The sequence below is a fragment of the Nicotiana tabacum genome, chromosome 11 (genome assembly GCF_000715075.1).
Source record: "Nicotiana tabacum cultivar K326 chromosome 11, ASM71507v2, whole genome shotgun sequence".
Lineage (NCBI taxonomy): Eukaryota > Viridiplantae > Streptophyta > Magnoliopsida > Solanales > Solanaceae > Nicotiana > Nicotiana tabacum.
In genome coordinates, this window is record NC_134090.1 from 40,320,622 (window position 1) to 40,333,591 (window position 12,970).

Genomic DNA, 12,970 nt, shown 5'->3' on the forward strand with positions numbered 1-12,970 from the left:
TTAATCTCTATTATTATCTTAAATGGTATTGAACCCCTACCGAAACTGCTGGAAAGTATTTCAAAATGATTTTTACTAAAAGCTGGATTTTAAAAGGGAAGATTGACTCGTATTATGATTTGAAGGCCTGTTGTGTTTATTGAGCCTAACGTGAATGTGGATTCATTGTTTCCTGCTGCTCAGCCTTTATTTACTCTTATTACTTAGTGGGTTGGAATACTCACATTACTCCCTGCACCTCGTGTGCAGATTCAGGTATATCGAAACCCGGTAGCGGGTGTTGATAGCTCAGCCGCGGAGTCATCAAAGTTAGCAAGGTGGCTGCATGACGTTCGCAGCACCGCTTCCTTCCCCTCATTGTTGTTACTGTATTTAGTACATTTTTAGACTTTTGTTGTATTCAGACCTTGATAGTTGCTCATGACTAGTGACACCCCGATGTCGGGCTGGTATTTTATTCCGCACTGTTATTCCAGGATTTTATTATAAAATATTGTTTAATTTAACGACTTAAAAATGACTCTTAATGCTTAAAGGGTTAAGGTGAGTGTTGTGTCGGTTGGACTTGTCTTCACGAGAGGCGCCATCACGACCGGGCCGGTTTGGGATCGTGACAGGTTTATTTCCAGGAGGAAGATCAACCAATTCTCATGTATGGTTGTTCAATATGGATTCTATTTCACTATTGACTGCCTCTTTCCAGAACAATAATTCCGAAGAAGACATAGCTTCTTTAAATGTTCGAGGCTCATTTTCCAATAAGAAAGTCAAAAAATCTGGTCCAAACGAAGTAGACGTTCTTTGACGTTTACTACGTCTTGGATCCCCCTGATTAAATGTACTTTCTTTTGTTTCTTCCCGAGGTCGTTTAGATCCTTCACCAATCGACTCGCATTCCTTTTTATACGGATATATGTTTTCAAAGAACTCAGCATTATCTGATTCTATAACCGTATTATTATGAATGTCGAGATTTTCTGATATATGAACCAGAAATCGATATGCTTTACTATTGGTCGCATATCCTATGAAAACACAATCAACTGTTTTTGGTCCTATTTTTACCCTTTTGGGTTTAGGAACTTGCACTTTTTCCAAACACCCCCACACTTTAAAATAATTCAAGTTGGGCTTCCTTCCTTTCCATTTTTCATATGGAATGGATTGTGTTTTGCTATGGGGTACTCAATTTAGTATTCGGCTAGCCGTAAGAACGAATTCCCCCCACAAGTTCTGTGGCAAACCAGAACTTATCAACAATGCGTTCATCATTTCCTTTAATGAATGATTCTTTCTTTCCGCAATCCCATTGGATTGGGGCGTGTAAGGGGCTGTTGTTTGATGAATAATTTCATATTCTAAACATATTTGTTCAAAAGGAGATTCATATTCACCACCCCTATCACTTCTTATCATTTTGATTTTCTTGTTAAGTTGCGTTTCAACTTCATTTTTGTATTGTTTGAATGCGTCTATTGCTTTATCTTTACTATTAAGTAAGTAAACATAGCAATATCGAGTACTGTCATCAATAAAAATTATGAAATACTTCTTTCCACCGCGAGATGGTATTGACTTCATGTCACAAATATCTGTGTGAATTAAGTCTAAAGGATTTGAATTCCTTTCAACCGACTTATAAGGATGTTTAACATACTTAGATTCCACACATATTTGACATTTTGATTTTTCGCATTCAAACTTAGTCAATACTTCCAAGTTAATCATTTTTCGCAAGGTTTTATAATTTACATGACCCAAACGTACATGCCATAAATTATTTGACTCAAGTAAGTAAGAAGAAGCTGAAGTTTTATTATTAGTTTCGACAACTATTACATTCAGCTTGAAAAGGCCCTCAGTAAGGTAACATTTTCCTACAAACATTTCATTCTTACTTATCACTCCCTTGTCAGATACAAAAACGCACTTGAAACTGTGTTTTACAAGAAGTCCAGTAGAGACTAAGTTCTTCCTAATTTCGGGAACATGAAGGACGTTGTTCAAAGTCATGACCTTGCCAGAAGTCATCTTGAGAAATATCTTACCATATCCTTCAATTTTTGTTGTAGCAGCATTTTCTATACAAAGTGTCTTTTCGGGTACAGCAGAAGCATATGTAGAAAATGCTTCCATCACAGCACAAACATGGCGAGTGGCTACAGAATCAATCCACCAATCCTTAAGGTTTCCTACCAGGTTGCATTCAGAAAGCATGGCAACAAGTCATCAACATTATCATGCTTTTCTACCATGTTTGCTTGACCCATTTTCTTGTCTTTCTTCCGAGCACGACACTCTGTAGATTTGTGTCCGATTTTCCCACAGTTGTAGCGGTTTCCACTGAACCGCTTCTTGCTTGGGTTGTATTTCGGACCAGAAGCCTTCTTTCTCTTTTTGTTATCTTCAACAATATTTGCTCCCATTATTGTTGAATTTCCACGACCTTTCCTTTCAGCTGCTTTATTGTCCTCTTCGATTCTCAATCGAACAATGAGATCTTCAAGGGACATCTCCTTTCGTTTGTGTTTCAAGTAATTTTTGAAGTCCTTCCACAGTGGAGGCAACTTCTCAATTATTGCTGCTACTTAGAATGCTTCATTGATGATAAGACCTTCAGCAAGTATATCATGAATAATCACTTGCAATTCCTGGACTTGGGTAATAACAGACTTGCTATCTACCATTTTGTAGTCCAAAATTTTTGCAACGACGAATTTCTTCATCCCGACATCTTCAGTTTTGTATTTCTTTTCAAGCGCATTCCACAATTCTTCTGACGTCTCCACGCCACTGTATACATTATACAGATTATCATCCAGTCCGCTAAGAATATAATTCTTGCACAAAAAGTCAGAATGCTTTCACGCCTCAATCATGAGAAAGCGTTCATTCTCTGGAGTTTCATCGGGCAGATCAGGAACATCTTCCTTGATGAACTTCTGTAGACATAATGTAGTCAAGTAGAAGAACATCTTCTGCTGCCAATGCCTGAAATCAATCCCGAAAAAATTTTCGGGTTTTTCTGCCGGTGCCAAAGCCGGTGTTCGGCTTGTCGATGCGTTGGCAGTCACCATCGGAACAGCTTGATTTCCGTTGTCATTCGCCATTTTTTCTGTAAAAAATGACACAAACAAACGTTTAAAACTGGAGTAAAAAATCACGTAGATTTTAATCTCCAACAAAACGCCACGAAGGTTTTACTCTCCAAACGAGAGTACACAAAAACCACAAAGGTTTTAGTTTCCAGAATAATAAGAATAACACAAATACAGAAATTAAAATTATTAAATTCCTTAAGCTTGTTGGTAAACCTGTATTTGTAAATAATGATTCTGGAAATTAGAACGTTAGCTTATAAACGTAAATATAAATGATATAAATGAAACAGAAATTAATTCGAGCTCACTGAATTCACAGTATTTTCTTAAGGAATTTAATCCCCTCCTAGTAGGAAGAAATGCAAATTATAGCCAACGTTGAGTTTTCGGTGAAGAGAAGATCAATAGCTCTCAATTCTGTTTTTGGTATGTCTTTGCACTAGCTTTTTATGGAGCAAGCACTTAGCCATGGTGGGAGGAGCACTAGACGGCTGCTATTGCAACTGGTGGTACAATACACGGATTGGAACATATCCATTACAAACACGGATAATATTACGTTAATATCTACTATTAACAAATAAATTTGGTCCAAAAAATTAATCAATCAATCATTTGACCGAAGCCGAAGCCGAAGACGAGCGAGCAACGACGACGGCGCGAGGCTTGCCTTCTTCCTAACTCTTTAAGAGCTACATGAAGTGCATTTGTACATAAACCCACCAAACTCCTTTTCCTCTACCAATGAGGGACAATGTCTCATTAAAAAGAGAGGAAAACTTAAAATTTTACTCAAAATTTTCATTTCCCTCCATTTCTCATTCATCCTCTTTTTAATATCTTTCTATATTAAAAAGAAACTCAACAAAATATGGGTCGGGTCGGATAATTTATCCTTTTTTCCATTACCTATTGTGACCTGTCTCATATCCAACCTAACCCGCACGTTTGTCACCCATATATATAAGCAACTTCTAAAATAGACTTCAGTCCCATTATCGTTTAGCATCGTGAGAGTTTAAAATGTATAGCATTATATATTGTTACTGCTACAAGAAATCTCCTATTCTAGTGAAATGTTAATTATATTATCACCTAACAATCTAACTTAATTATGGTTGAGAAATTAATTGCCAACAGATGCACAGAACGATTTCGACTTTTCATCTGTCAATGAATGGTCTTAATTATTTGTGAATCATTAGTAGTTGATTCCTGCAAATTATGGTTTTGATCCAACTGCCAGAGATTAGATTAAATGGAGTAAAACTAGAAATGTGTATACCAAAACTAGAAATGGAGTAAAACACAAAGTATCAAACATCACGTAAAAACAAGTAAATGTTGATATTACTTCCCTTACAACTTGTTTGGATGGTTGTTACACATCGTTTCATAATGTATCGTATTGTATTATATTGTATTGTATTGTATCGTTTGCAGACGAATATAATGTTTAGATTGATTGTATCGTTTGCCGTTGTTTCATGATATTATGCACCAGCAATATGAAGAATAAATCTGCAATATTATAAAGAAAAATTATAATACTGGGTAACTTATTATATAAAAAGGTAGGATAAATAATAAAATAAAATTAATTTAATAATAGTGAAGGGAGAGATGAGAGGAAAAGACAAGATAACGACGCAACCACACCAAATCGGTCGTTACATAAAGTAGCATATTTCGTCGTTATATAACAATGGATTTAACGATACGATACAATAAAATTTAAGTAATAACTAAAAAAAATATCGTATTTAAAGTAACAATGCGATACGATACAATAGGTAATGACCATCCAAACAAGCTGTTAATGTACAAGGTTATATGCATGCAAATATTTAAGGTAATTACAGGCAAATTTCTATAATAAACATCAATTGGTAACATTAAAAAAAAATATTAATCTATTATGATACGTTAAACTATATTGAACATGTAAAAAAGAATTAACACTTTCATTATATGTAATTTACATCCATATAATTATAGTACTTGGCCGTTTTATCCTTTTTCTAAGTATGACCTACTATGTTTTATTTTCATCGTTCAATTGATATTCTCTCTCCCAGTGGCGCCACCTATATTTATTACATAATTAAGCTATTTTTTTTTTTCTGAAAAAAAAAATTAGGAAAGAATATTACTTTCTTCATAGCCCACAAGCAATTGAAACTGGTCAAATGAGTGAATTGGTCATAACTAAGTACTCTAAAGCTTACCATTGTGAGTGCACGTGCTTTTGAAAACAACAAATTAAAGAAAATCGACTATCAGCTGTATCCAGACAGTATTCACTTAATTTGTGCTTTTTTAAAGGTATTATCACTTTTAGCACGCGCCAGAAACTATTTATATTTGGTAGCCGAAAAAGTATATAAAATTTGCATAGTTTTTGTACATAACATACAGAATGTATATGTATATATACAAAAAATATACAATTTTTCGGTTATTATTTTAAAAGTGACAATACAGTGTCATTTTTCCTTTTTTTATAGTCGCATGCTTTCAATAATGTATAGTTAGTACTTCATTATCCTTTATCAGATGTCTCGAGCTGAATCCTGATACGGAATCAGCGCATTACCCACGAGAGCGGAACTTCTCAACACGAATCCAGAGTAGTTAGACATGGATGAATCGTGTTTATTTACTGAACGTATTACCGCGGTGGTCATTCTCTCTATTTCTTATTCAATTTGAGGATGATACAGTGTTTATTATTTACTGTATATATTGAACGAACGAAATGGGATGGCCTCAACTTAGGAAAAATCACACAAAATTTTGGAGATTGTTACAAATAAAGAATCCACGCAGAATCGAGCATTGTTTATAACAACAGATATAATTGTATTGCCTACCCAATATATTGGGGCCATTTGACAATTTACATCTCAAGTACACGAAACTCGTACCAGGTACCAGCGAACTCAAAAAAATAATATAAGCAAAAAGAAAGCCGCCCTTGGCTCTAATGACTGACAGCCATGCTAGCATACACTAAGTAAGACGAAAATATACTAAAAGATCACAAAACCTTAAGCAATCGTTAGGTTTATCTAAGCGATGCTATTCATATTGTACGACAACAGCTTCCTCAGCCACAATCCAGCCATCCTCACTAGAGTTATCCAGACGGTACTCTGAACAATTCTGAAAATGACACAGACCATGAGGTTACAACAAGAACTCGGAGAAATAGAGAGCATAAACTATCGTCCACAATTAACAACAAAAACGAATAGTTCAGGTATATTAGGAGAAAAACAGCAAACGACAAAAATAGATTACAAGTTAAATTTAGTCAAATATCAGCATTCACTTGCAGAAAGAAAAGAATTAAGAGGAAATGAGTTAATTCAAACTGCAGAAAACAGTTCCATGGTAGATACATTTCAAGAAGTGAAAAAGCTGAAGTAGAAAGTCAGAAGCTATTAAAGTTTTCCTTCAATTCAACTTCTTACTTTCTAACCTCTTAATTTTATTGCTGTAGGTTTTGTTTTGCTCTATCAATGTCACATTTCATTCCTCTTACATGATACATCGACCAAACAAAAGGGCAGCCCGACGCGCATAGGGGGACATTCCTCTCTTACATGATACATCGACCAAAAAAATGGCAGCCCTATGCACTAAGCTCCCGCTATGCTCGGGGTCCAGGGAAGGGCCGGACCACACGGGTCTGTTGTACGCAGCCTTACCATGTATTTCTACAAGAGGCTTTTTCCACGGCTCGAATCCGTAACCTCCTCCTGGTCACATGGCAGCAACTTTATCAGTTACGCTAAGGCTCCCCTTCATGATACATCGACCAAGAATCTAGAATTTGTTGTCTATCTTTATTTTTACTCCACACATAGTAACGATTGATTTGTTTTTCCAGAACTAAAGAGGGAAGTGTAGAATAAAATGTGCGGGAGTTTTCTTTGAAAAGAACATGTATCCAACATGCCAAGTTAAAGGCTGACCTGTGAGCAAGTATAGACTACTAAAGTCATCCAATTCCAATTATCCAAAACAGGTCTCTCTTTCTCGCTGACTGCTTCCTGCAGAAAATATAGCAACGGAGGCATCAGTTGCATCTCATAATGACGTAACGCACCACAGAGCCTGCACGTCCCCGGATCAACAGCATGTCCAGAAGCTAGAAGCGGCTTTCCACCATATGAGTATCTACGTGTAAAGACAGTAAAAGAGTCTTTTAGTAAGGATGAAAGTCACTGATAATGAAATTGGTGATAATTTAATTATTAACTGATGTAAGGAGGTAAAAATAAAAGAAACCTTGTTCTGTAGAAACGAAAAGGACCCCTAAACCAACAGAGAACTATATGACACACTCTGTATTTACTCTGTTTTATATATTTACCTTTTTCAGCATAAAGTATGATACTCTCCATAAAATGAAGTAGAAAATGGGGGAATAGGGCTACAACTCTCGAAATGAACGACCGGGTCGTTATAGGGATCTTCTTAGCATAATATAAATTATGAAATATGACATTTCGTGGATGATGAATTCCAAGTTGAGGCAGCGTATATTTTGCCGAGTTACTTTTCGTGAAGCTTGCAAACATTGATAGCAACTAGGAGTTTATTGTGACTATGGTATATTCCAGCACAAATGGAAAAACAAGGATTGAATTTTGGGACGTTCATTATGTAAAAGCTGCCCATATAAAGTCTCCTAGGTTAGTTAGAGGGGATTTCAATGTCATAGTTTATTAAATTAAAAATTTTGGTGGACTTGCAGTGTATTTTCAGGAGGTAAAATATTTTGTTCATTGTATAAGGACTTGTCTATTAACTGGCTTAGGGTTCAAAGGCAGAATATATACTTGGTGGAATGGAAGGTTTGATCAACAATGCATCTTCAAAAGTCTTGACATGTGCCTTGGTAATAAAGCCTTGCAAGATCTTGTTCAAAACTTTGTAGCGGAGCATCTGATAAAACAAGGGTTAGACTTGTTACACCCCGTACTTTGAAGTTGGAATTCATCTTAAGTGAATCAATATATCTTGGGGAGTTTAAGGATTTTTACCAAGATAATGATGAGTTAAAACATGTGTTAAGGAGTATTGTGAGGTTTGCAGACCGATAAGGCATGATGTTACACCCCATATTTTCGTATGCGAAAGCATGTCGCAAGTCAACTGATGTAAGCTTGGAAATGAGATCATCTTTGAAAGTATATAAAGTAAGTTACTCATGTGACTTGGAGGTTTTAAAATTTTTAAAATCATGAATAACAAGTACCAAGAAGGTTGGAAGTCTTAGAAGCTTAAAGAATTGAAGAAAATAAGTTTCGTCGAAAGTCGACAAGTTAGGAATATTATAACATGCACTTTGGAGTGAGACTAGAGTGATTAGTATGATAAGAAGGTTGTATTATGATTGATTTATGTCATGTTTTATGTTTTGAAGTTAGACGAGTAGTGAAACAATAGTTGGCAAATGTCATCACAAGTTACATTTATAAATGTGCTGAAAATTAGGTCAAATATAACAGAGCTATTCTCTAAACATAGTAAGAATTAAATGTAAGTTCCACCTCTAAATTGAAGAGATACGAGCTAGTTTCTAACGCATTAAACCATTTATCAACAAGACATCGAAATAGAGAGTGGACTAACAAAAAGTGCCCAGTAGATCGATCACAGTATGCCAGGCAACAACTTCCGGAACAATATCTAATTAATAGAGAGAAAATCTTGGCAGGATAAAGTGCAGTGGACGATGCAAATAAATAAGAGGAAAGATGTTATATCGTCGCTGCCCGAAATAACCTTTTCAGTAATGTACACATGATACAGCAAGAAATAACATGAGAAGATTTGAACATGTAATTTAAGTTGTACAAATAGTAATACACTACAATTGGAGATGAATAAGGTAATCAAAGCCGAAAGCTAGAAGAGCTGCAGGAAAGGCAGAAAGCTTACTACATACTTCAAGAAATCAAAAGTACATTAAACTTGGACTTTGCTTACTGCTTTGGAGGAAATAAAAAGGTAAATAAAACTGAGATTTTGCGTCTCAAAGTCTACTCCAGCAAGCAAAACTTTAAGTTCCTGGAGGCAATACTTAAAAGTAAATTCAGTAGTACGATGGCTAGCTTTTTAGAGTTTTACCTGAAACATTGCTCTGGATACGCATCTAATCGCTTTTTGAACTTAAGGTAAATCCGGTCAGCATTCAATGCCCTATCATACTCGTAATCTTCCACCTCCCATGTTTCTTCTGGAGTATCAGGATCATCTTCTTTGTCCTTGATTGGAGATAAGATGCTTTTTGAACTGACAGAAGCATCCTTTTTGGAAAGTTTCTCTTCCTCAGCATATATATAGAAGCACGGAATCACTGCGACCAAAGAATCATTTCAGAGTACACAGAAAGATAAAGTAATCATACAAATGATACTCCCAGTGATAATCGCATATCTCATATGTCATTGAAAACACTTGATAATAGCCTATGAAGACCTAAATTTTTGACAGCTGTCAACTCCTCAGCAATTCAACGACTTTTTTGTACATAAAGTAAATACACGCATTGGGCCCTTGATCGATCTATTTAGCTCTTCTATCAAGAAACAGCACCAACTGCCTCCCCCGAAAGAAAAGCAATGAGCAAATTACATATTGTTTTACCAATAAGACATGCCATTTTCATTATCCATGAAAAACATCTTTCAATTTTAGTGTTCTCTATCATAGTGCTAAATTTATGAGAAAAAAAATTTGACTCCACAAAGTAAACAGTTTGATCTCATCTTCTATCATGCAAAGTTAAATAAAGACACCTTACACACATCATACAGAAGGGGCTCTAGCAAAAGATTCTATCAAGTGCAATTAACGTCGAGCAAAACAGAACAGAAGTTACCTGGTGTTTTTTCATCAAGTTCTCTAATCGCGAGGTCAGGGGTTGAAGTTTCTGCCGTTACTTCATGACCACGGATTTGTTTCTTGGAGTGAGAAGCCACGGATGCAGCTTCAGAAATTGCCCTAGCCAACTCAGCAAGATCAATGTCATCATCATCATCCTCTTCCGAAGAGTCAAATGTCCATATATCCTTCTTCCGGTCTTTCTTTGAATCTGATACAGAAGATACAGGTGAAGCGACATCCTTATAAGACTGGCTCTTTAAACCTTCACTGCTTAGAGACTTTTGGATTCTAATAGCTCTCCAGCTGTCACGGAAATGTAATAGATAGACCACAGAAGTTAAATCCAAATGATTACAAAGCTCCCAAGCATTTTACAAAAGACAATAAGTTTGAATACTAAAAAAGACCTTACAGGAGCACTCCCACATTCTGGCGCCAAACAACCAAAAACATAGATTGCACGCTCTTCAATGTTCAAATTTTTCTTTGAAATTGGAGCATAAACCTAAGGAAAAACGCTAGGAGAAAAGTACTTAAAAATTCTAGAGCTTTAAAATACAAGTACTCAAGTAATTCAAAAATTAGCCAAATGGTTTCCGAGTACCAACCTGTGCAAGAAGACATAAATCGTTTTTGCAAGCACTGCATTTGAGCAAATCAACACATGTGGTAGGAAGAGGAATAGGCCAATCCTGTTCAAGAAAAAAAATAGAATTATAATTATTTTTTAAAAAGAAAGCATCATCTAACAATAAACTATGCCGTATCCAGAAGGATTCTCTTACAGGAAGTCCACCGATTTTTGTTGTATAATGATCAGCAGCTTCGTGTATATGACCTGCCCATGATCCTGGCATGCCTAAAAATGCTCCCCCCATCTTGTTTTCTAATCCAAACAAAACAAGGTCAATAACAAATGCAGTTCAAATGAGACCCCCTTTGTATTTCTTAGTACATGCCTCATATAACACCGAGCCAAGAGTTTATGAACAAAGTTCAAATCTTAAATCGCTGCATTTTTTGCAGAATAAAGGGAACGTCTAGGCAGAGACAAACTATAATATGAAAATGTTACTCCCTCCATCCCAAAAAGGATTATACTTTTCGGATTTCGAGAGTTAAACATCTTAATTTTGAACGCAAATTCAGACATAGAATCTTGAAGTTTCTTGAAATAAAGTTTGACCACATACTATAAATCACAATAATTAACAATTCAAAATATTTAAAAGGCATATGAAAAAGTTGCGATCAAAGAACAATTTGTCCGAGTCTTGAAATCCGAAAAGTATCATCCTTTTTGGGGTGGCACGAGTAATTAAAACTGTACAGTATACTCGATTCCACTGATGAAGAACCATTACTAAGTTACATAGATGAATTTGTATAAGCACAAATAAGCTAGTTACCAAATTTTTTCCCTAAAACTTCTTGCAAGAACTAATCCATTTCAGATATCAAAGAGAAAATAAACAATTTACATAATCACAGAGCTACTAAAAATAAAACAAGTTTACAACCAAAAAAAGCTAGTTTATTTTTTTTATAGGAAGGAATTAACAAAGCTAGTAACAATAAAATTCTGTCCTTGTACCTCAAGTTTAAGTTTCAACTAGTACCACAAAAATGCCACAGTAAAACAATCACTATACCCAAAACACCTTTTTTTCCTTTAATATGAGAAATCATTATGAATATGCCACCAATTCATGGGTTTTTTCCCCTCATGTTTGCATCAAAATTACAAAAAGGAAGCAGCAAAGACAAGCATTTGAATACCAAAAAAAAAAAATACGTATTCTTCTTTTTTAAGTAAATATCCAAATAAAAATCAGTTCTTGATTGGTTGAAGTTTTCACTTACTGAACATTTGAAAAACCTCAAATTCAACGACCTTATGCTACTTCTTCACGGAGATTCTTGAAACGGCGTGCAGACCGGAAGTAGCAGCTCCAGAACTTTGAGGCTGTGAGACACGTTTTGATTTTTCAGGTTTTTCCCAAAATATAGTGCTAAATTTACCCTTTTCATAAAAAGGTACGAGAAATGACAAAAATGGTCCCTTAACTTTAGGGGTAGGTTTATAATGGTCTTTTAAATATACACCTATCAATTTTAGTCCATTAAGTATTCAAAACCTAAACAATTTTAGTCTCCATCCATATTTTAAACTAACGGTGTTAGTTTCTTTAGAACTCAATAAGAGCTCCACAAATGGAGTGAAGGCCATCTTTGCGATGTCTCCTGACCGCTTCATCTTCCTCCAGTTTGGAAAAATAAATACAAGGCAAAGACTCACAATTTTTTGTGAAATGTAGGCAACAACCGAATGGCTATTTTTGCCTTCTGATTTTACAATACAGCTCTAGGACATGAAGGGTTTCAGAGACTGAAAAAAGGGAAATTTTCTCTCTTCTTAGTTGAGAGTAGATCATTTTTGGCCGAACTACCTCGCCGGAGAACGAAGCACCGACAGCACCTAGGCAATTACCGGATTCTTGTTTGGTCTTATCTTTGCAAAATAAACTGCATGATATTTAAAACTAGACTATAAGTGCTCCCTCATGGTCACAGTTTATGTCCGGATTTTTGTTGAATTTTGTGCAGTTTGGTGGGATTTTTTGCAGTTTGATGTAATGACTACTTATTGACATGGAATGGAAAGAAAAAAAAAACGGTGTTAGTTAAAAAATGGATGGAGACCAAAATTTTCTAGTTTGTGAATAATACTATAGAGGATTGAAACTAAAAGGTCTATATTTAAAGGACCATCATAAACCTACTCCCAAAGTTAAGGGACTATTTTTGTCATTTCTCAAAAAGGTACTACACCCTCGGTCCCAATTTATGTATTGTATATAAGGATTAAAATACTTATTTTATGCGAATTGAGGTATAAAAAATTGAACTATGTTAAGAAATGAGAGCAAAATAGAATAATATAGTTATAAAGACAAGATATATAG

At 35.3% G+C, this 12,970-nt stretch overlaps 1 protein-coding gene across 1 annotated transcript; it reads right to left on the reverse strand.

Moving 5' to 3' along the window:
* Positions 1 to 5,942: 5,942 nt before the first annotated feature.
* Positions 5,943 to 12,422, reverse strand: LOC107825312 (putative 20S rRNA accumulation protein 4). Its single transcript, XM_016652165.2, has 9 exons — positions 12,304 to 12,422; positions 11,868 to 11,970; positions 10,790 to 10,890; positions 10,613 to 10,696; positions 10,412 to 10,509; positions 10,000 to 10,307; positions 9,246 to 9,474; positions 7,082 to 7,286; positions 5,943 to 6,266 (listed from the first exon to the last, which is right to left on the reverse strand). Exons 2-9 carry the CDS (start codon positions 11,872 to 11,874, stop codon positions 6,183 to 6,185), a joined length of 1,116 nt encoding a protein of 371 aa, XP_016507651.1. The 5' UTR covers positions 11,875 to 11,970; positions 12,304 to 12,422; the 3' UTR covers positions 5,943 to 6,182.
* Positions 12,423 to 12,970: the final 548 nt, after the last annotated feature.